The sequence below is a fragment of the Eubalaena glacialis genome, chromosome 6 (genome assembly GCF_028564815.1).
Source record: "Eubalaena glacialis isolate mEubGla1 chromosome 6, mEubGla1.1.hap2.+ XY, whole genome shotgun sequence".
Taxonomy (NCBI): domain Eukaryota; kingdom Metazoa; phylum Chordata; class Mammalia; order Artiodactyla; family Balaenidae; genus Eubalaena; species Eubalaena glacialis.
In genome coordinates this window covers 99,823,198-99,846,557 of record NC_083721.1, presented here as the reverse complement: position 1 = coordinate 99,846,557, position 23,360 = coordinate 99,823,198, and the positions used below count along the sequence as shown (strand labels likewise).

The following is a 23,360-nucleotide window of genomic DNA, read 5'->3' as shown; positions in this document are numbered from 1 at the left end:
CCAATTCGGTGATGTATAAACCTGTCTTTACCATTCTTTCTTAGTTAGTTATACTATTCTTTTCTTAATTAGTATACTGTAATCTTTGTTCATTCAATAAACTCTCTCTAAATTCTTGTTTGAGTGTAGAGTGGTTATTTTGCCAGCGAATCCTACTAACCTTGAAACCGAAAGTAAGGCTTTCAGCAAAATACACCAATACAGGTCAAATCATTGGGTGTTCTTTTAAACCACTTTTGGATGACTCTATATATCTAATCTTTAAAAATTTCCCCCTGTAACCAATGACAAAACCTCACATTTGATGCTATTTCTAGCCATGGGTGTATAAAAAATATAACTAAGAAAATGGTGTGTCTCCATAGTTTTGACTAACGCTGATTAATTTTTAAAGTTCTTTTTTGTTACGTTCACAATTTAAAGTGGCTCAGCTGTATACTACACATCTACCCTGCCATGATATTAGAGAACTTCACTTATTCATTGCCATAGCCTGATTATAGAGATCATTAGGCCGTAGTCTGCTGGAGTGGTTATGAGTCATGGATGGATCATGATTGCTCCCAGAGATGTGAAGAAGCTGTGCCTTTCAAAGGTGGGGATGATTAAATTAGTTGTTAATAGCACGTAGAATATACGTGCTATTAAGAACTATAATTAATGAACTATGCTTTCTTTACTTATAGTCAAACAACCCCTGAAAACTAAGCTGTGTGTGTGTGTCACTATATTTTCTAGTCTGTGTGTTTACATTTGCATTAGGCAAAAGCCTTCCCTATGACTGATAAAAATCCCCAAATAAATACTGCTGGTCTTCTAGGTATAAAATCTGATTTAGTCCTACTTCAAACCATTAAGATCATATTTCTATAGTGAATAATCTTGGTCAAATTACCTATTAGAGCAATATTTTGTGAACTGTTGAATTTATGGACAATATATTTTCAAAACACATCACACTTTAATTTTCCTAGTGCTTATACAATGCCATAGAAAAGGCCATTTATGATCCCTTAGTTCTCTCAGGAAAAGAGGAAAGAAAAGTAATTTTCCTTATAAAGAATGGAAAAATTGCTCCTTGAGAAGAGTAAGTGGGCTGTGAAAGGCCCTTCTCTGCACTGATATGAAGGAGGTGCTAACATAGATTTCAGCAGGCTGTTCCCCTCTTGTGCTGTCATTTAAACTAAGTAACAAGAGAAGAAGGAATGAGTTCCTTTTACAGTTGAAGGAATGCAATTTATACATTAAGAATTTATTGACTATAAAATTTGGGAAACTTTTGGATTTAATCCCCAGGAAGTGGTATTATGTTTCTATCTGGAATGGTTAAAGAAGAAGATTCCCAAAGCCAGGAGAAAGCAATGTAACACTTCTCAAAGCCACTCAAACTACATGATCTTAAAATATTTTATTCACAAGCATTCAGTCAATTCCAAACAGAGTTTCACTCACCTAGGTCACCAGCGAGTTAAAGACGCAGAATCAGTCAGGATTTCTATGTTCTTTTTTCTTTTAGATTTTGATTTAAACAAAACTTTCTCCTTTTACCTTCCTACAGTTTTCCATGAAGCACATCATACCTGTCCCAGCCTGTAACCAGGATTGTCTTCTTAAGAACCAGGATGTGTGAAATATCCACAGCTCCCTCGTGCCCAACATTTAGTGTGTGGTGACAATAGCCATTGAGGTCCCAGACCTTCAAGAGAAATATTAAAATCAGCTTTGAGACAAGAAAAGAAAATGTCTTCTTCAATGAGTACGTTAACAGGGTGTAATAAGATTATTTTACACGTTTTTGTTTACATCCTGGACTAGGTTGATTCACTTGAGATACATAATAATTAAAGAAAATCCTCTCACCATTTGAATTTAGCTATTATATTTATTACTCGTTTTGTAACCTTATCAGTCTATTCTAATATTGTAGATTCAAAGGCTATAAATAAGTGTATATTTTTTAGGTGGAGACTATACAAAATCATGAAAAGCCACATTTTGGGGTCTGTCAAAATCCTGGTTCTTTCTCAAAGTGTCTTTCTAAATTTTGGTTTCCTCATTTATGACACAGGACCTTTACTCTTCAGGCCCGCTTGGAATTTTAAACATCTAATCCAGAGCCTGAAACACAGTCATCATGTCCTAGGTTTCCTATCTTCTGCCAATAAAACCTCCTGTTGACAGTGCGTGCCAGACCCAAGGCCACAGAAGCACAGGCAATTCCAGTTTACCTCCTCAGGCAGTGGGTGAGGATGTAGACCTGATGGGTGTACTTTAAGAGAGGAGGTCATTAGGTCACCAGCAGTTAACACTAAGCCCTGCTATGAAACATTATTGGTTCATCATCAAAGAGCAAGTTGGCACCTTCTATCAAGATTAAAACACATATACGCTTTGCCTCAAAAATTCAACTTCTAGAAAACCATCACACAGAGACACTCATATGTATGAAATGACATATTTTGAAGGATATTCTGGATGCTTTGTTTACAAAAGCTAAAGATTTAAATCAACTTAATTGCTCACTAACAAGTGACTGAACATCAGAATATGGAATATCTACAGTAGCATATAATGTAACTATTAAGAAGAATGAGTCACCTCCAAGTGTCTAAGCTTTGCCCAGAGTCGACCAGCTATGGAAACTTAAAGCAAGTTGCTTTATCTCCTTGGGCTTCAGTTTCCTCCTCTGGTATAATAATAGTACCAACCATGTAGAGGTGTGCGTGTGTAAAGGGCTTAGGACAGTGCCTGGTTCATAGTAACCATGTGATAAAATTTAACTAACATCATTATTGTTGTTGTTTGCATTCATATGAATCAATGTCCGATACAGGGAAATGCAAAATGCAGAACAGCATGGACAGTGGACTGCCACTGAGAAAAAAATGGTGCTCATAGTCTAGAAAGATGTACAAGAAACTAGTACTACTGGTAGCCACAAGGGAGGAGCTGGGAACAGCGGTGAGAAAGAGACTTTCTTTTCACTGTATATCCTTTTTATGTTTAAAATTTTACTGTGTGCATACATTTTTCAAAACAATTAATTTAAAAACAGACACTTCAAAACCGTGATAAATAGGGCAATACTTCTAAATCTTTGATTGCATAGGTAGTGGGTTTTAGATTCTAAATTATAAATGAGATTGGAAAATATCATTCATTCTTGTTTCTTCATAGAATATGGCCAGCGCAGCTCAACCTTGATTTATGCATCCTACATACCTACACTGAAATTGCCAAAGTTCAGAATTCTGTTGTGCTATTGTGATAAAGATAAATGTACCTTCAAAAGCTGTGATTGTAATACTAAATCCACATTAACTTCTAACATGTCAAGGCTTGAGCTGAGACATTGAGGGGTATACATGCTCTTCACCCACATCACTTTGTTCTCCTCTAAATATGGCTCTTACCAAGTCCACCTAAAATAATACCCACAAAAAAGTATTGTAAAGACCTGACTGTCTCCAGATCCTATCAAGCTGTGACCCTTAGCTGGGACCATTTTTGCAACCATCTACAAGTCTGCCCTACCCTAGATTCTATGACCAGTTATTCCTAAAATAGGGATAAAAATAATCTAATCCATTCCCTTCATTTTTCACTTCAGCCTTGTATCCAAGGACTGGTAAGTGGGATTCTCACTTGTTCCTTTTGCCTAAGCCACTAATACTCCAGTTCCAGTTATTCCTGTGTTATTCTACCTTGAATATTGGGATTGGGATTATCCCATTATCCAGTTCTCCCATGAACTAGATTACTTTACTTAAACACATGCTCCCAGCCCACACCTCATGCCATTAACCTTCCCAGAGGCCACGTTCTGCTGATTTCTAGAGATTCTCACTGCAACATGCTTCACACTGACCGTTGCAGCCTGGAATCTCCCGGAATACTTGCCCCCAACTTCCATAATGTTCTACCTACATATCCAGGTAGCTTTCCACTACCCTCCCATGCAGCCTACCTGAATGCATCTTACAACCTAACACAGAAGGTACATCTAATTAACAGCCTTCTGACCCCAGTTATGACAGAAATTTGAGAACCATTCAAAGCTTATTCAAGAAACTGCCTTCTGTTGCCTCAGAGTGTCACAAGTCATCTCCCATCCAACACTGTCATCTCTCTTGAAGCTGAGAAGAACAGAGAAGATTCACTGGTAAGCATGATTTCAGACTGTAAGTATCTAGTTTTGCCTGAAATTTTGATCACCTTTGCAAAGTAAAATAGCACTTTCCTCCCAGAAGAAATTAATAATAGTTACAAAATTTAAAAACTGGGAGGGGAGGGGCAAGATGGCGGAAGAGTAAGACGCGGAGATCACCTTCCTCCCCACAGATACATGAGAAATACATCTACACGTGGAACTGCTCCTACAGAACACCCACTGAACGCTGGCAGAAGACGTCAGACCTCCCAAAAGGCAAGAAAATCCCCACGTACTTGGGTAGGGCAAAAGAAAAAAGAAATAACAGAGACAAAAGAATAGGGACGGGACCTGCACCAGTGGGAGGGAGCTGTGAAGGAGGAAAGGTTTCCACACACTAGGAAGCCCCTTCGTGGGCAGAGACTGCGGGTAGCAGAGGGGGGAAGCTTCGGAGCCACGGAGGAGAGCGCAGCCACATGGGTGCGGAGGGCAAGGCGGAGATTCCCGCACAGAGGAGCGGTGCCGACCAGCACTCACCAGCCCGAGAGGCTTGTCTGCTCAGCCGCCGGGGCGGGCGGGGCCTGGGAGCTGGGGCTCGGGCTTCGGTGCTAGCCGGGAGGGAGTCCGGGTAAAAGACTGCAGCTGCCAAAGAGGCAAGAGAATTTTTCTTGCCTCTTTGTTTCGCGGCGCGCAAGGAGAGGGGATTCAGAGCGCCGCCTAAACGAGCTCCAGAGACGGGCGCGAGCCGCGGCTATCAGCGCGGATCCCACAGCAACAGGGACGCAGAGGGAAAAACGGAGAGATTCCTGCACAGAGGCTCGGCGCCGAGCAGCACTCACCAGCCCGAGGGGCTTGTCTGCTCACCCGCCGGGGCGGGCGGGGGCTGGGAGCTGAGGCGCGGGCTTCGGTCGGATCCCAGGGAGAGGACTGGGGTTGGCTGCGTGAACACAGCCTGAAGGGTCTAGCGCACCACAACTAGCCGAGAGGGTGCACGAGAGAAAGTCTGCAGCTGCCGAAGAGGCAGGAGACTTTTTCTTGCCTCTTTGTTTCGCGGCGTGAAAGGAGAGGGGATTCAGAGCGCCACTTAAACGAACTCCAGAGACGGGCGCGAGCCGCGGCTGTCAGCGCGGACCCCAGAGACGGGCATGGGATGCTAAGGCTGCTGCTGCCGCCACCAAACAGCCTGTGGGCGAGCACAGGTCATTCTCCACACCGCCCCTCCCGGGAGCCTGTGCAGCCCGCCACGGCCAGGCTCCCGTAATCCGGGGACAACTTCCCCGGGAGAGCGCACGGCGCGCCTCAGGCTGCTGCAACGTCACGCCGGCTTCTGCCGCCGCAGGCTCGCCCCGCCTCCTCCATACCGCTCCCTCCCCCCGGCCTGACTGAGCCAGAGCCCCCGAATCAGCTGCTCCTTTAACCCCGTTCTGTCTGGGCGGGGAACAGACGCCCTCAGGGGACCTACATGCAGAGGCGGGTCCAAATCCAAAGCTGAACCCCGGGAGCTGTACGAACAAAGAAGAGAAAGGGAAATCTCTCCCAGCAGCCTCAGAAGCAGCGGATTAAAGCTCCACAAACAACTTGATGTGCCTGCATCTGTTGAATACCTGAATAGACAACGAATCATCCCAAATTTAGGAGATGGACTTTGGGAGCAGGATATATTAACTTTTCCCCTTTTCCTTTTTTTGTGAGTGTATATGTGTATGCTTCTGGGTGAGATTTTGTCTGTATAGCTTTGCTCTCACCGTTAGTCCTAGGGTTAGGTCCGTCCGTGTTTTTTTTTTTTTTTTTTTTTTTTTTTGGCTTAAAAAAATTTTTTTTCCCTAATAAATGTTTTCTTAATAATTTTTTCCTTATTTTCTATTTTTAAAAAAATTTTTAATAAGTTTTTTCATATTTTTTATTTTAAAAAATTAAAAAATTTTTTTTTCTTAATAAATGTTTTCTAAATAATTTTTTTCTTATTTTTAGTATAAAAAATTAATAAATCTATTTTTAAAAATTAAAAAAAATTTTTTTTTTCTTAATAAATTTACTCTTAATAATTTTTTTCTTATTTTTTATTATAATTGCTTTATTTTATTTTATTTTATCCTCTTTTTTTCTTTCTTTCCATTTTTTCTCCCTTTTATTCTGAGCCGTGTGGATGAAAGGCTCTTGGTGCTCCAGCCAGGCATCAGGGCTGTGCCTCTGAGGTGGGAGAGCCAACTTCAGGACACTGGTCCACAAGAGACCTCCCAGCTCCACGTAATACCAAACGGCGAAAATCTCTCACAGATCTCCATCTCAACATCAAGACCCAGCTTCACTCAACGACCAGCAAGCTACAGTGCTGGACACCCTATGCCAAACAACTAGCAAGAGAGGAACACAGCCCCATCCATTAACAGAGAGGCTGCCTAAAATCATAATAAGGCCACAGACACCCCAAAACACACCACCAGACGTGGACGAACCCACCAGAAAGACAACATCCAGCCTCATCCACCAGAACACAGGCACTAGTTCCCTCCACCAGGAAACCTACACAACCCACTGAACCAACCTTAGCCACTGGGGACAGATACCAAAAACAACGGGAACTACGAACCTGCAGCCTGTGAAAAGGAGACCCCAAACACAGTAAGATAAGCAAAATGAGAAGACAGAAAAACACACAGCAGATGAAGGAGCAGGGTCAAAACACACCAGACCTAACAAATGAAGAGGAAATAGGTAGTCTACCTGAAAAAGAATTCAGAATAATGATAGTAAGGATGATCCAAAGTCTTGGAAATAGAATAGACAAAATGCAAGAAACATTTAACAAGGACGTAGAAGAACTAAAGAGGAACCAAGAAACGATGACAAGCACAATAAATGAAATTAAAAATACTCTAGATGGGATCAATAGCAGAATAACTGAGGCAGAAGAACGGATAAGTGACCTGGAAGATAAAATGGTGGAAATAACTACTGCAGACCAGAATAAAGAAAAAAGAATGAAAAGAACTGAGGACAGTCTCAGAGACCTCTGGGACAACATTAAACGCACCAACATTCGAATTATAGGGGTCCCAGAAGAAGAAGAGAAAAAGAAAGGGACTGAGAAAATATTTGAAGAGATTATAGTTGAAAACTTCCCTAATATGGGAAAGGAAATAGTTAATCAAGTCCTGGAAGCACAGAGAGTCCCATACAGGATAAATCCAAGGAGAAACACACCAAGACACATATTAATCAAACTATCAAAAATTAAATATAAAGAAAACATATTAAAAGCAGCAAGGGAAAAACAACAGATAACACACAAGGGCATCCCCATAAGGTTAACAGCTGATCTTTCAGCAGAAACGCTGCAAGCCAGAAGGGAGTGGCAGGATATACTTAAAGTGATGAAGGAGAAAAACCTACAACCAAGATTACTCTACCCAGCAAGGATCTCATTCAGATTTGATGGAGAAATTAAAACCTTTACAGACAAGCAAAAGCTGAGAGAGTTCAGCACCACCAAACCAGCTTTACAACAAATGCTAAAGGAACTTCTCTAGGCAAGAAACACAAGAGAAGGAAAACACCTACAATAACAAACCCAAAACATTTAAGAAAATGGGAATAGGAACATACATATCGATAATTACCTTAAATGTAAATGGATTAAATGCTCCCACCAAAAGACACAGACTGGCTGAATGGATACAAAAACAAGACCCATATATATGCTGTCTACAAGAGACCCACTTCAGACCTAGAGACACATACAGACTGAAAGTGAGGGGATGGAAAAAGATATTCCATGCAAATGGAAATCAAAAGAAAGCTGGAGTAGCAATTCTCATATCAGACAAAATAGACTTTAAAATAAAGACAATTACAAGAGACAAAGACGGACACTATATAATGATCAAGGGATCGATCCAAGAGGAAGGTATAACAATTGTAAATATTTATGCACCCAACATAGGAGCACCTCAATACATAAGGCAAATACTAACAGCCATAAAAGGGGAAATCGACAGTAACACAATCATAGTAGGGGACTTTAACACCCCACTTTCACCAATGGACAGATCATCCAAAATGAAAATAAATAAGGAAACACAAGCTTTAAATGATACATTAAACAAGATGGACTTAATTGATATTTATAGGACATTCCACCCAAAAACAACAGAATACACATTTTTCTCAAGTGCTCATGGAACATTCTCCAGGATAGATCATATCTTGGGTCACAAATCAAGCCTTGGTAAATTTAAAAGAATTGAAATCATATCAAGTATCTTTTCCGACCACAACGCTATGAGACTAGATATCAATTACAGGAAAAGATCTGTAAAAAATACAAACACATGGAGGCTACACAATACACTACTTAATAACGAAGTGATCACTGAAGAAATCAAAGGGGAAATCAAAAAATACCTAGAAACAAATGACAATGGAGACACGACGATCCAAAACCTATGGGATGCAGCAAAAGCAGTTCTAAGAGGGAAGTTTATAGCAATACAAGCCTACATCAAGAAACAGGAAACATCTCGAATAAACAACCTAACCTTGCACCTAAAGCAATTAGAGAAAGAAGAACAAAAAAACCCCAAAGCTAGCAGAAGGAAAGAAATCATAAAGATCAGATCAGAAATAAATGAAAAAGAAATGAAGGAAACAATAGCAAAAATCAATGAAACTAAAAGCTGGTTCTTTGAGAAGATAAACAAAATTGATAAACCATTAGCCAGACTCATCAAGAGAAAAAAGGAGAAGACTCAAATTAATAGAATTAGAAATGAAAAAGGAGAAGTAACCACTGACACTGCAGAAATACAAACGATCATAAGAGATTACTACAAGCAACTCTATGCTAATAAAATGGACAACCTGGAAGAAATGGACAGATTCTTAGAAATGCACAACCTGCCGAGACTGAACCAGGAAGAAATAGAAAATATGAACAGACCAATCACAAGCACTGAAATTGAAACTGTGATTAAAAATCTTCCAACACACAAAAGCCCAGGACCAGATGGCTTCACAGGCGAATTCTATCAAACATTTAGAGAAGAGCTAACACCTATCCTTCTCAAACTCTTCCAAAATATTGCAGAGGGAGGAACACTCCCCAACTCATTCTACGAGGCCACCATCACCCTGATACCAAAACCAGGCAAAGATGTCACAAAGAAAGAAAACTACAGGCCAATATCACTGATGAACATAGATGCAAAAATCCTCAACAAAATACTAGCAAACAGAATCCAACAGCACATTAAAAGGATCATACACCATGATCAAGTGGGGTTTATTCCAGGAATGCAAGGATTCTTCAATATACGCAAATCAATCAACGTGATACATCATATTAACAAATTGAAGGAGAAAAACCATATGATCATCTCAATAGATGCAGAGAAAGCTTTCGACAAAATTCAACACCCATTTATGATAAAAGTCCTGCAGAAAGTAGGCATAGAGGGAACTTTCCTCAACATAATAAAGGCCGTATATGACAAACCCACAGCCAACATTGTCCTCAATGGTGAAAAACTGAAACCATTTCCACTAAGATCAGGAACAAGACAAGGTTGCCCACTCTCACCACTATTATTCAACATAGTTTTGGAAGTGTTAGCCACAGCAATCAGAGACGAAAAAGAAATAAAAGGAATCCAAATCGGAAAAGAAGAAGTAAAGCTGTCACTGTTTGCAGATGACATGATACTATACATAGAGAATCCAAAAGATGCTACCAGAAAACTACTAGAGCTAATCAATGAATTTGGTAAAGTAGCAGGATACAAAATTAATGCACAGAAATCTCTTGCATTCCTGTATACTAATGATGAAAAATCTGAAAGTGAAATTAAGAAAACACTCCCGTTTACCATTGCAACAAAAAGAATAAAATACCTAGGAATAAACCTACCTAAGGAGACAAAAGACCTGTATGCAGAAAATTATAGGACACTGATGAAAGAAATTAAAGATGATACAAATAGATGGAGAGATATACCATGTTCTTGGATTGGAAGAATCAACATTGTGAAAATGACTCTGCTACCCAAAGCAATCTACAGATTCAATGCAATCCCTATCAAACTACCACTGGCATTTTTCACAGAACTAGAACAAAAAATTTCACAATTTGTATGGAAACACAAAAGACCCCGAATAGCCAAAGCAATCTTGAGAACGAAAAATGGAGCTGGAGGAATCAGGCTCCCTGACTTCAGACTATATTACAAAGCTACAGTAATCAAGACAGTTTGGTACTGGCACAAAAACAGAAATATAGATCAATGGAACAGGATAGAAAGCCCAGAGATAAGCCCACGCACATATGGTCACCTTATCTTTGATAAAGGAGGCAAGCATATACAGTGGAGAAAAGACAGCCTCTTCAATAAGTGGTGCTGGGAAAATTGGACAGGTACATGTAAAAGTATGAAATTAGAACACTCCCTAACACCATACACAAAAATAAACTCAAAATGGATTAAAGACCTAAGTGTAAGGCCAGACACTATCAAACTCTTAGAGGAAAACATAGGCAGAACACTGTATGACATAAGTCACAGCAAGATCCTTTTTGACCCAGGTCCTAGAGAAATGGAAATAAAAACACAAATAAACAAATGGGACCTAATGAAACTTAAAAGCTTTTGCACAGCAAAGGAAACCATAAACAAGACCAAAAGACAACCCTCAGAATGGGAGAAAATATTTGCAAATGAAGCAACGGACAAAGGATTAATCTCCAAGATTTACAAGCAGCTCATGCAGCTCAATAACAAAAAAACAAACAACCCAATCCAAAAATGGGCAGAAGACCTAAATAGACATTTCTCCAAAGAAGAGATACAGATTGCCAACAGACACATGAAAGAATGCTCAACATCATTAATCATTAGAGAAATGCAAATCAAAACTACAATGAGGTATCATCTCACACCGGTCAGAATGGCCATCATCAAAAAATCTAGAAACAATAAATGCTGGAGAGGGTGTGGAGAAAAGGGAACACTCTTGCACTGTTGGTGGGAATGTAAATTGATACAGCCACTATGGAGAACAGTATGGAGGTTCCTTAAAAAACTAAAAATAGAACTACCATATGACCCAGCAATCCCACTACTGGGCATATACCCTGAGAAAACCATAATTCAGAAAGAGTCATGTACCAAAATATTCATTGCAGCTCTGTTTACAATAGCCAGGACATGGAAGCAACCTAGGTGTCCATCATCGGATGAATGGATAAAGAAGATGTGGCACATATATACAATGGAATATTACTCAGCCATAAAAAGAAATGAAATGGAGGTGTTTGTAATGAGGTGGATGGAGTTAGAGTGTGTCATACAGAGTGAAGTAAGTCAGAAAGAGAAAAACAAATACAGTATGCTAACACATATATATGGAATCTAAGGGAAAAAAAAAAAAAAGAGGTCATGAAGAACCTAGTGGCAAGATGGGAATAAAGACACAGACCTACTAGAGAATGGACTTGAGGATATGGGGAGGGGGAGGGGTGAGATGTGACAGGGTGAGAGAGTGTCATGGACATATATACACTACCAAATGTAAAATAGATAACTAGTGGGAAGCAGCCGCATAGCACAGGGAGATCAGCTCCGTGCTTTGTGACCACCTAGAGGGGTGGGATAGGGAGGGTGGGAGGGAGGGAGATGCAAGAGGGAAGAGATATGGCAACATATGTATATGTGTAACTGATTCACTTTGTTGTAAAGCAGAAGCTAGCACACCATTGTAAAGCAATTATACTTCAAAAAAAAAAAAAAAAAAAAAAAAAACTGGGAGTATAAAATAGTGTTAGTTTAGGACGGATAATAAATAAGATTATGATTGTTCTTCCTACTTTCCTTCTTTACTGTCTTACTTACCTTCACATAAAAATGCAGATTACAAAATGGGTTGATTTCTAAATATTCATTTTCCAAAAAATTTGCATCTATGCAATGTTTAAAGTTTACTTACTTGCCCTGATTTCTCATTTTATATACCAAAAATAAAAAAAGAAAAGAAAAAGAAAACTAGAGACATTAGCTGAAGCACATGAAAATTATTCAGACTTCTTATTCCCCCAGAGTGGTCCTCTATGGCTTTCTGAAATAAGTAAGCCAAGTTGTGTTTTGATTCTAAATAATTTATTCAGAAAAATCATTTATTCATTTTTCCTCAGAGGTTTATTTTCCTAACAGCTTTGTTATTAGATGGTTTGGGTTATTTAGCTCTTCTTATCTTCTCATCTCTCTTCTTGAAAGGCCAAAAATACCAACACAAATATAGCCAAAGCTGTGTCTCCTCGCACAATATTTTAGCCCCCTCATATCTGGATAGAAAAGCGTCACTGTGTTCGCACCTTTACAGTCCCATCTGTGCTGCCAGTCAAAAGCCGTGTCTCATTTGCATCGAGGCCCATTGTGCTGATTTCTGCGTTGCCATGGCAACCAGTAAACTGTTTGATTTTCTGCCCAGTGTCTATCATCCAGAAGGAAACAGTCGACCCCACATCAGAACTCATTACCTACAAGAAAATAACACTGTAGAGAAATTAAATATAATTCCAGAATCCACCATTTTTATTTAAATAAAATATCCAGCCTGTGCATTTCCACTAGTGAGATTCCCCCAACAGTGACAATTTCATAATGTATTTGCTTTCTTTTTGTTAAGCTGATAACATTTCAATTTCTAGGCCAGAACTGAGGTAAGGAAGTCATGATTCTCTTTATCAGAGAAGATAGGAATCCTCTTTCCTTACCCAATGTTCAGCTTAGTGTCTAGGGGCCAGCCTGAAATCGAATCCTACTGAAATAAACTTATAAATCTTTCACATTTAGATGAGAAACTTGATTTTATCAGTCATGATGTTCTGATACTATTTACTGTATGAAAAGAAACCTTTTATTATATATTAGCTTCCATTTAGCATTCAGAAAATAAAGCACTACCAGCCATTATGGGGAAAAGTTCATTTCAGCAAATTGCTAGAGTTACTGCTTCTAATGCCATTAGTCTCTTTCTTCCTTTTTTCCTCAAGGTACTGTGTATATTTTTACAACTAACACAATTTTTGATGGGTCACTAAAAACAAAGAACACAGGAAGGTTAAATATAAATCTGCATATACACTCCAAGAGGAAGGCAACCAAACAAATGCAAGAAGGGATAGGATTATATATAGTAGTTCCATAGTAAGAAATTTAATAGTGTCAAGTAGACTGCTAATTTCAGCTCTAGGTATTTAGGCATCCTTTAAGAGACTTATAGGTTAAAACTACCTTGCCCATATGACTTTGGGACCCAAAGGAATGAAAGAAAAAACAAAAAACATGAAACATAAAAATGTGTAGATAGAAAGTTGCCTGAAGAAATATCTAGATTTTAAGAAAATTTAAATTGCATCTTTATCCACTTAGGTATTGATTACCAATGTATAAATATAAATGTATTAAGAATATGTTAAATTAAAGTGTCACATTTTCATAATTAAATGGGTTAAAGTTTATCAAATGTATGTTCGGAAGGCCTGGATAACTGGCTGTCATACATGTATTCACTCATTCATTCACTCTACAGGCATTCACTGAACGTCCACTGGGTGCCAGCTCCATGAGGGCAGTGGGGCTTCACTGATGCATCCCTGCTCTCAAGGGGTCTATAGTCTAGGCTTGTACACTAGAATCACTTTAAAAATCACAGTTGTGTACCAGACCAGAGACACAGACTTGACTGGATCAGGCAGTGGAATTTTTAAAGAGCTCCGCAGGTTATTTAAGTATGCAACCCGGTCAGGTACTACTGGGCTAGAGGGAGAAACAGACAAAAAGTAAATAAATGCCCAACAATCCTACAAGTTTAGAGGTATCACTCCTGGGTGATCTGGGGGCACAGAGAGTAAAACCCCAAATCCATTCACTGGAGTGGGGAATGGGGATAAAATGTGAGGGGGATCAATCAGGGATTGAAGATAGGAATGTGTATTTATTGAGTGCCAAGCCCTTTACACTCACTACCTCATTTGATCTTTAAAGAAACTCTGTAAAATTATGTTATCACCCTCTCTCTACCAGTGATGAAATTGAGATTCTAATTAGTTAAGTACCATTCCCAAGCTTATATAACGAGGTTTGAATCCTGGGCCTTCTATGACAGACACATCATAAGGCCTTCCTCTATTTCAGCATCCTATCCCAGATAATTAAGAGTGATGAGAAGACAGAACTTGGAGGCTATTCCAAGCATGAGAAACAGTAAGAATCGTAATGGAGCCAGAGTACAGACGATGAGATAAATGGTGGAATATCAGGTGAAGAAGCAAACTGACGACAGATATTTGAAATCCCTAATGAGCAATGCCAGAGAATAATGGGTAGTGTGTATAAAGTTGTTTTTTTTTTTAAACTGGGAAAGGGTTCATGGCTTTCATTGGTTATCAGTGGCATGTATGACTCAAAATAAAATTAAGAACAATCTCTTTGTTCTTAATAAGGAGGAGAGAGATATTGCATTTTTGTTGGTTGGTTTGTGAAGGTACCTCTGGCAGCAGTGTGGAAAACAAACAGGTTGTGAGAAGACCATTTAGAGGCTGCTGTATCAGTCCGGGTGGAGATGCTCACCTGAGACAGTAGTCCCAGAGGTAAAAAAGAAGAGGAGGGATTGAATGAAAGGGCCACCGTTTGGCAATCTTTATGCCTCAGCAAAGAACTGATCGTGAGCGTGGGAGCTCTCACAGACCTTTTTTCCCCTGATATTACAACTCTTAATCGGACAATTTCTTAAATGATGTAAAACTATGTCTATGCTACACATTTTCTCTCTGTGAAATCAAAAGTAGCTTCAAAGTTTAATTACCGTTATTAAACTACAGTGCAATTTCTAGAACAAATGACCTGGATCTTCATAATAATGTGACCTAACACTTTAATTATCATTCCATGTAACTGTGTTTCTATTTGTTTTGGTTTGTGCAATATGCATGGTGGTTAAGCACTGGGTCTCAAGCCAGCATGCCTGAGTTTAAATGTCAGTGTCTGACCTTGGATTCATTACTTAATCTCTCTAAGCTTCAGTTTCCTCACCTATAAACCAGAGAGAATCATAGTCACTACCTTAAACCATTTTTAAGAGGTTTAAGTAAGCTAATATTTGTAAAGCATTTAGCACAGTTCATGGCATACAATAAATGTCATAAAAGTTAGCTAGTGTTACTATTCTATTTAAGCTTAATCATCTGACCTTTTATTTGGACTCATATCCCTTTTCATATCCAAATCAATTTAAGAAAAACATTTAATGTCTTGTTTTCGTCCAACCATGAGAGTGAATGTAGACAGCTACATTTCAGAAACCAGCTTTTTAGATGTACGTTGAAATTTAAAATTATATCACACTTGGAATTTTCTCACATAACTATTTAAGAATTTGGATTGTATTCATTAAAGATAAAGCCATGAAAACATAATATTCCAAGCATGAGTGAAAATTTTGATAGTGGTCTTTGAAGAAAAGGTTAGAGGATTTTATGATTTCAAGTCAAAAAGCGTTTATTGAGCATCTATTATATGCTAGGCATTTCAGTACTAAAAGATGGGTATTCCCTGATAGAAACAAAAAAGGCAAAATAAAGTAAACAAGGTTCAAAGAAAGACTTGCTTACTTGTTTAAGACTGGCATCACACAATTACAAAGCATTTCGTCATCACCCACCACTTTTATCTAATGTAGACATTCGATCAGGAATTAGTAACCTTTGCTTTTTGCTATTTTGCACTCTCCCTCCTCTGCCTTACCTGGCTGAACCCCAACATACTGTTCATTACTTTTCAGCACTTTACTCATTTCACAATTTCTCATGAAATCGGAATCAATAATGACAACAGTGTATAGCCAGTCAGATTTCATTTTATGGCAATCTACCTTAAGGCGCAGTCTTCAGGAAAACAACGTGTTGAAATACAAGGACTGACTATGTCACAAACACACACCTGGTATTAACCAGAATCTGCTCAAACTATGACAATATCAGAATACAAGAATAACAAGGCAGGTGAAAAGACGTTCAAAATCAAGTGAGAGAAGAGGGCGTTTACCATCACTTGGCAGATGAAGTGGTTTGACTGCAGGACCGTGAGGACCGTATTTTTAGCAAGCTGTTTTCATCGGCAATAAACTCCAGGAATAAGTATTACCATCATATCTATATGCCACATTTTGATGGTACCAAGTCCCTTTAAGTTTTCAGTTTCCTCCTGGTTGCTTCTTATCAGATGAGACCTTAACCTTTGAGGACAGGGCCTTGGCGTCTGCAGAGCAGAAATGGCACTGTCCTAATAACTACACTTCAGTGCAAATGGACCCTGTGAGCAAGTCGTTCTGATGGAGGCACGCTCCACCTTATGTACCTGAGTTAATAACTGTTTAGGAATATATGGGTCTTTTTTGTCTCTCTCATCTGAAGCTGTCACAGCCAATCAGACTATTCTAAGATATGTGAGGCTCTATCCATGTCCCCTAATTGTTTTTTTGCTATTCCAACAACAATAAGCACTTCTGTTCTCTTTTATATGCATCTCAAATTCTAGGTCTAAGCAAGAAAAACCAAAAATTGCAGCAGCAGATATTGCTGGCTACCAAGGGATCAGGACATTTGACTTAATTGCTGTTTATAATTTTATTTTTTTAAGTCAGTGCTGTTTGTGGTCCCATGATATAAAGCAGGTTGCCTCCTTTATTACTATTTTGCATCAAATCTCTAGAAGTTACTTACCAGTAAGTAGTGAGGTGAGGAGAATGATAATATCTCAGAGTACTGGTACAGACAAAGAATTCAAATATTTTAAGGCAGCCATTCTCTATTTATAAATCTTATTTGTCAGATATCACTTTGTAGATTAATTTGTAATTGGATCTTTCAGACTCATTTCTTTAGTTTGTCGAACCCCTACAGTCTGCAAGGCACAGGATCTAGGCATTGGGGATCCAACAGTAAAAAATTCCTGCCCTTATATTTAGTGAGGGAAGAGGGGAGAGATGCAACTAAATGAGAAAAAAAGCATGCACACACACACACAAACACACACACACATACGATGTTTAGCGGTGATAAGCGTTATAGAGAAAAATATAACCAAGAAGGAGGTAGAGATCACTGGGAGTGGGTGAAAAGCTGGGGGCTCTGGGAAGGTTTCCCTGAGGAATCATTTGAAGAAAGACACAGAGGTGAGGAGGGAGCCATGCAGATACCTGGGTGAAGAGAGTCCCAGGAAAAGGAAACAGCAACGCAAAAGCCCTGAGACAGAGTGTCCTTGGCACGTTCAAGGACTAGAAAGGAGGCCAGCAAGGCTTAGGCAGTATGAATAACGGGAAGGACCACGGGCTGTGACTGCCTGTGATCATTATACAGGTGCTCAAAACACTCCCCCAATCAGTAGGCACCCACAGGGATTAGGGTATGAAGTCAGAAAAGTATCACTTCCCTTTTTTGGGGTAATTTTATTTAGCTTTTACTCCCGCTTTGTTCTATGTGTCTTTATACACAATATTCTTTGTCTTTCATAGAAAATCTACACAGGAGGTATTATAATTCTTATTTTACATATAAGAAAACATTGCTTAGAGAAATTACTTGCTCAATGGAAAGCATTAGGAACTCTGACTCTAAAACGTCACTACGTCCCTCCTTCTAAAAAATTGCTAAGAAAAACTACTTCAAAAAATAGTTGAGACTGCATTGGACTTGCAGGTCCTGGTGCTGCAAGTTTGGAAGTTGTCACTCCATCCTAACAGTGAGTAAAAACCAGGACAAACTGAAAGATCAACAACTCCTCTTAGATCAGTAAGAGAAGTGAGGTCACAGGGCAGATCACTGCCCTCCAAACTGGAAAGACCAACAGGCAGATCGAGAAAATCACAACCTACCAGAGCAGAAACTCATGAACTGAAAACTCCCCAGGAAATAGAGCCAAGAGAGGAAAACCTGAACTGTAATTTATGAATCACTGGAGGCTCAAAGTGGACAAGTCTGAGAGTTAAAAATTCTGGGAGCTGGTGATAGGGGAGCCTCCACAAGTTTATGAGTTTTATTTTGAGGTTATGGACCAGGTTCTCCCTATAAATATTAGAGAAAAATCCCCTCATGCTCTGGCAGGGTCAGAGGGAAGGGAACAGCTTCAAAATACGTCAGACAGCTCTGTTCTTCTTAACAAGGTCTGCCCTCGGGAGAAAGTGTTTAACAGAGCCTAACCTGCTGGGGTTTCATCAGAGCCTAACTGATATGGGAAAAGAAAAGACCAAATTCTAGCTAGTTCTAGCCTTCTCGTTTCACCGAAGGGTGGAAGACAACTGAGAAGCATAGGTGAAGTGCACAGTCCAGAGGCACAGGCTCACTAAAAGACTGCGACCTAATCACAGAACTACAGAATACTTACCCTCCCCGCCGCCACCTGACTGCCACATCTCAAAAGGCCTGGTTTATATCAGTCCCTTTGGCCCAGCACAACATGTCCGACTATCAAGAAAACTTACAAAACATACTAAAAGGCAAAATAAAATTTCTATTTGAAGAAATAGAGCAAGCATCAGACTCAGACATGGCAGAGATGTTAGAATGATCAGATCTGGAATTTAAAACAACTAATGTTAATAAGCTAAGGGGTCTAATGGTTAAAATAGACAGCTTGTAAGAACAGATGTGTTGGGTAACATAAGCAGAGAAATGGAAATCCTTAAGAAGAATCAAAAAGAAATGCTAGAGATCAAAAATATTGTAACAGAAATGAAGCATGCCTTTGATGGGCTTACTAGTAGACTGGATATGCCTGGGGAAAGCATCTCTGAGCTTGAGGATAAATCAGAAACCTCAGAAACTGAAAAGCAATGCAAGCAGAGACTGAAAAAAAAAATACAGTATCCAAGAACTGTGGCACAACTAAACAAGGTGTAACATTCACATAATGAGAATACCAGAAGGAGAAGAAAGAAAGGAATAGAAGAAATACTTGAAACAATAATGACTGAGAACTTCCCCAAATTAGTGTTGGACATCAAACCACAGATTCAGGAAGCTCACATAACACCAGGAAGGATAAATGTAAAAAAACTACACCTAGGTATATCATATTCAAACTACAGAAAATCAAGGATAAAGAAAAGATCTTGAAAGAAGCCAGTGGAAAAAGATACCTACCTTACCTACAAAGGAACAAAGATAAGAATTACACCTGACTTCTCAGAAAACATGCAAGCAAGAAGGGATTGGAGTGAAATTAAAGTGCTGACAGCAAAAAGTCACCAACCTAGAATTCTGTATCCTGCAAAAATAACTAAAAATAAAGGAGAAATAAAGACATTCTCAGACAAAGAAAAATTGAGGGAATTTGCTGCCAGTAGCCCTGACTTCAAAATAGACTAAAAGACGTTCTTCAGAGAAAAGAAAATTAATATAGGTCAGAAAATTGGATCTACAAAAAGAAAGGAAGAATATTGAATAGGAATAAGTGAAGATTAAAAAAACTTTTATTTGTTTTATCCTTAATTGACCTAATAGGTAACAGTTTGCTCAAACCAATAATGGCAACAATGTATTAAATTATATATATAATATGTATTATATATATACATAATGTGTAATTATGTATATAATTAAATTATATACTTAAGGGAAATGAATGACAGCAATGATACAAGGGACAAGAGGGAGAAATTAGATTATTTTATTAGTATAAGGTACTAACACTACCTGTGAAACAATATAGTGTTATTTGAAAGTAGACTTGGATTAGTTATAAATGTATATTGAAATCTCCAGGGCAATCTAAAGAAAGTTTTAAAAATATATATATATGACTGATAATGCTAAGAAAGGAAAGGAAACAGAATCATTTAAAATACTCAATTAAAACCACAAGAGGCAAAAAAAAAATGTAAAAGACAAAAATAGGAGCAAAGAATAAGGGCAACCAACAGAAAACAGTAACAAATATGGTAGATATTAATCCAACTGTATCAATAATCACTTAAAATGTCCAAGGTCAAAATGTACAAATCAAGTCAAATTGTCAGAGCAGATCAAAAATAAGACCAACTATATATATGTAGTCTAAAAAAACCCACTTTAAATATAAAAGCACATATAGATTAAAAGCAAATGTATAAAGAATAGTATGCCATGCTAACATTAAATAAAAGAAAGCAGAAATGGCTATATTAATTTCAGACAAAGCAGACTTCAGAGCAGGGAAAGTTATTAGGAATAAAAAGGGCATTTCATAATGATAATGGTAAATTCTCCAAGAAAACATAACAATCCCTAATGTGTATGTGTCTAAAAACTGTGTCAAACTACATGAAGCAAAACTTGTAGAATTGCAAGGAGAAATACATGAACCCACTATTATATTAGGAGACTTCAGCACCCCTCTATCAGAAATGGACAGAACCATTCTAGGCAGAAAATCAGTAATGATATAGTTGAACTCAACAACACCATCAATCAACTGAATACAATTGACATCTATGGACTACTTCGTCCAACCACAGCAAAACACATTTTTCTCAAGCTCTCATGGAAAACTGACCAAGATGAACCACATTTGGAGTCATAAAACACTCCTTAACAAATTTAAAAGAATAGAAATCATACAATGTTTGATCTCAGACCACAGTGAAATTAAACTAGAAATGTATAACAGAAAGGTAACTGGAAAATCCCCAAATACTTGAAGACTAAACAACACATTTCAAATAAAGCATGGGTCAAGGAAGAAACATCAAGAGAAATTTTAAAATATTTTTAACTAAATGAAAATGAAAATACACCTTATCAAAATTTATGAGATTTTCCTCTAAGCACCAGGCCAGAGAAAGCAGTGCTTAGAAGAAAATTTATGGCACTGGATGCAGCAGGGGAAAAGAAAAAAAAAAAAAAGATCTAAAATCAATCATCTAAAATTCTACCTTACAAAATTTTCTGGGGGAAAAAGGAGTTAATACAATTAAAAATAAGCAGAAAAAAGAAAAATTAGAATAGAAATCAGTGAAATTAAAAATCAAAAATCAATCAAATTAATGAAACCAAAAGCTGGTTCTTTGAAAAAATTTTAAAAATTAATAAGATTCTAGCCAGGCTAAGTAAGAAAAAAAAGAGAGAAGACACAAATTGCTAATATCAGAAATCAAAGAGAGGATATCACCCAAGACCCCATACACATTAAAAGGATAATAGAGGTATGCTAAACAACTCTATGCCCACAAATTTGATAACCTAGATGAAATGGGCTAATATATTTGACATAATCTGCCCAACCTCACACAAGAAGAAATAGTCGTATTAAAAGAAATAAGACAGGAGAAGTCTGAACAGGCATATATATTTTAAAGAAATTAAATCAATAGTTAATAGTGTTCCAAAAGAGAAAGCACCAGGCCAGATGGGTTCATTGGTGAGTTTTACCAAATATTTAAGGAAGAAATTATGCCAATTCTCTACAATCTCATTCAGGGAATAGAAGCAGAGGAAATACTTCCTAACTCATTCTATGAGGCCAGCCTTACCCTAATACCAAAACCAGACAAAGACATTACACGTAAAGTATAGATCTCTACTCTCAAGAACATAGAGGCAAAAAAACTCAAAAAATAATTTTTTTAACGTTATACTGTTATATTTATTTGATCACATACCTGTTCATTTATTGATTCCCTCTATCCATCCATCAATCCCTGTTATTTTCTGATGCACTTCAAAGTATATTGAAGACATCAGTACAGGTCTCTATAAACATTTCAACAGGCATATCATTTATCCTTGTTTATAGTTCTTTCTTTTTTGCCTTTTTTTTTTTGGAATTTTTGAATTTTACTTTATTTATATTTTTATGCAGCAGGTTCTTATTAGTCATCCATTTTAAACATATTAGTGTATATATGTCAATCGCAATCTCCCCATTCACCACACCACCTCCCCCCCCCGCTCCACTTCCCCCCTTGGAGTCCATACGTTTGTTCTCTACATCTGTGTCTCTATTTCTGCCCTGCAAACCGGTTTATCTGTACCATTTTTCTAGGTTCCACATATATGTGTTAATATACGATATTTGTTTCTCTCTTTCTGACTTCACTCTGTATGACAGTCTCTAGATCCATCCATGTCTCTACAAATGACCCAATTTTGTTCCTTTTTATGGTTGAGTAATATTCCATTGTATATATGTACCACATCTTCTTTATCCATTCCTCTGTCAATGGGCATTTAGGTTGCTTCCATGACCTGACTATTGTAAATAGTGCTGCAATGAACACTGGGATGCCTGTGTCTTTTTGAATTATGGTTTTCTCTGGGTATATGCCCAGTAGTGGGATTGCTGGGTCATATGGTAATTCTATTTTTAGTTATTTAAGGAACCTCCATACTGTTCCCCATAGTGGCTGTATCAATTTACGTTGCCACCAACAGTGCAAGAGGGTTCCCTTTTCTCCACATCCTCTCCAGCATTTCTCATTTGTAGATTTTCTGATGATGCCCATTCTAACTGGTATGAGGTGATACCTCATTGTAGTTTTGATTTGCATTTCTCTAATAATTAGTGATGTAGAGCAGCTTTTCATTTGCCTCTTGGCCATCTGTATGTCCTCTTTGGAGAAATGTCTATTTAGGTCTTCTGCCCATTTTTTGATTGGGTTGTTTGTTTTTTTAATATTGAGCTGCATGAGTTGTTTATATATTTTGGAGATTAATCCTTTGTCCACTGATTCATTTGCAAATATTTTCTCCCATTCTGAGGGCTGTCTTTTCATCTTGTTTGTAGTTTCCTTTGTTTTGCAAAAGCTTTTAAGTTTCATTAGGTCCCATTTGTTTATTTTTGTTTTTATTTCCATTAGTCTAGGAGGTGGATCAAAAAAGATCTTGCTGTGATTTATGTCAAAGAGTGTTCTTCCCATGTTTTCCTCTAAGAGATTTAGAGTGTCCAGACTTACATTTAGGTCTTTAATTGATCTTGAGTTTATTTTTGTGTATGCTGTTAGGGAGTGTTCTAATTTCATTCTTTTACATGTAGCTGTCCAGTTTTCCCAGCATCACTTATTGAAGAGACTGTCTTTTCTCCACTGTATATCCTTGCCTCCTTTGTCATAGATTAGTTGACCATAGGTGCCTGGGTTTATCTCTGGGCTATCTATCCTGTTCCATTGATCTATATTTCTGTTTTTG

At 38.1% G+C, this 23,360-nt stretch overlaps 1 protein-coding gene across 1 annotated transcript in view; it reads right to left on the bottom strand.

The window, feature by feature from the left end:
- Positions 1 to 23,360, bottom strand: part of WDR49 (WD repeat domain 49) — a 146,178-nt gene that overhangs the window by 47,623 nt on the left and 75,195 nt on the right. Inside the window, 3 exon segments of the mRNA XM_061192758.1 lie at positions 1,549 to 1,573; positions 1,576 to 1,696; positions 12,513 to 12,677. Of these exon segments, the coding sequence (XP_061048741.1) occupies positions 1,549 to 1,573; positions 1,576 to 1,696; positions 12,513 to 12,677 (311 nt within the window).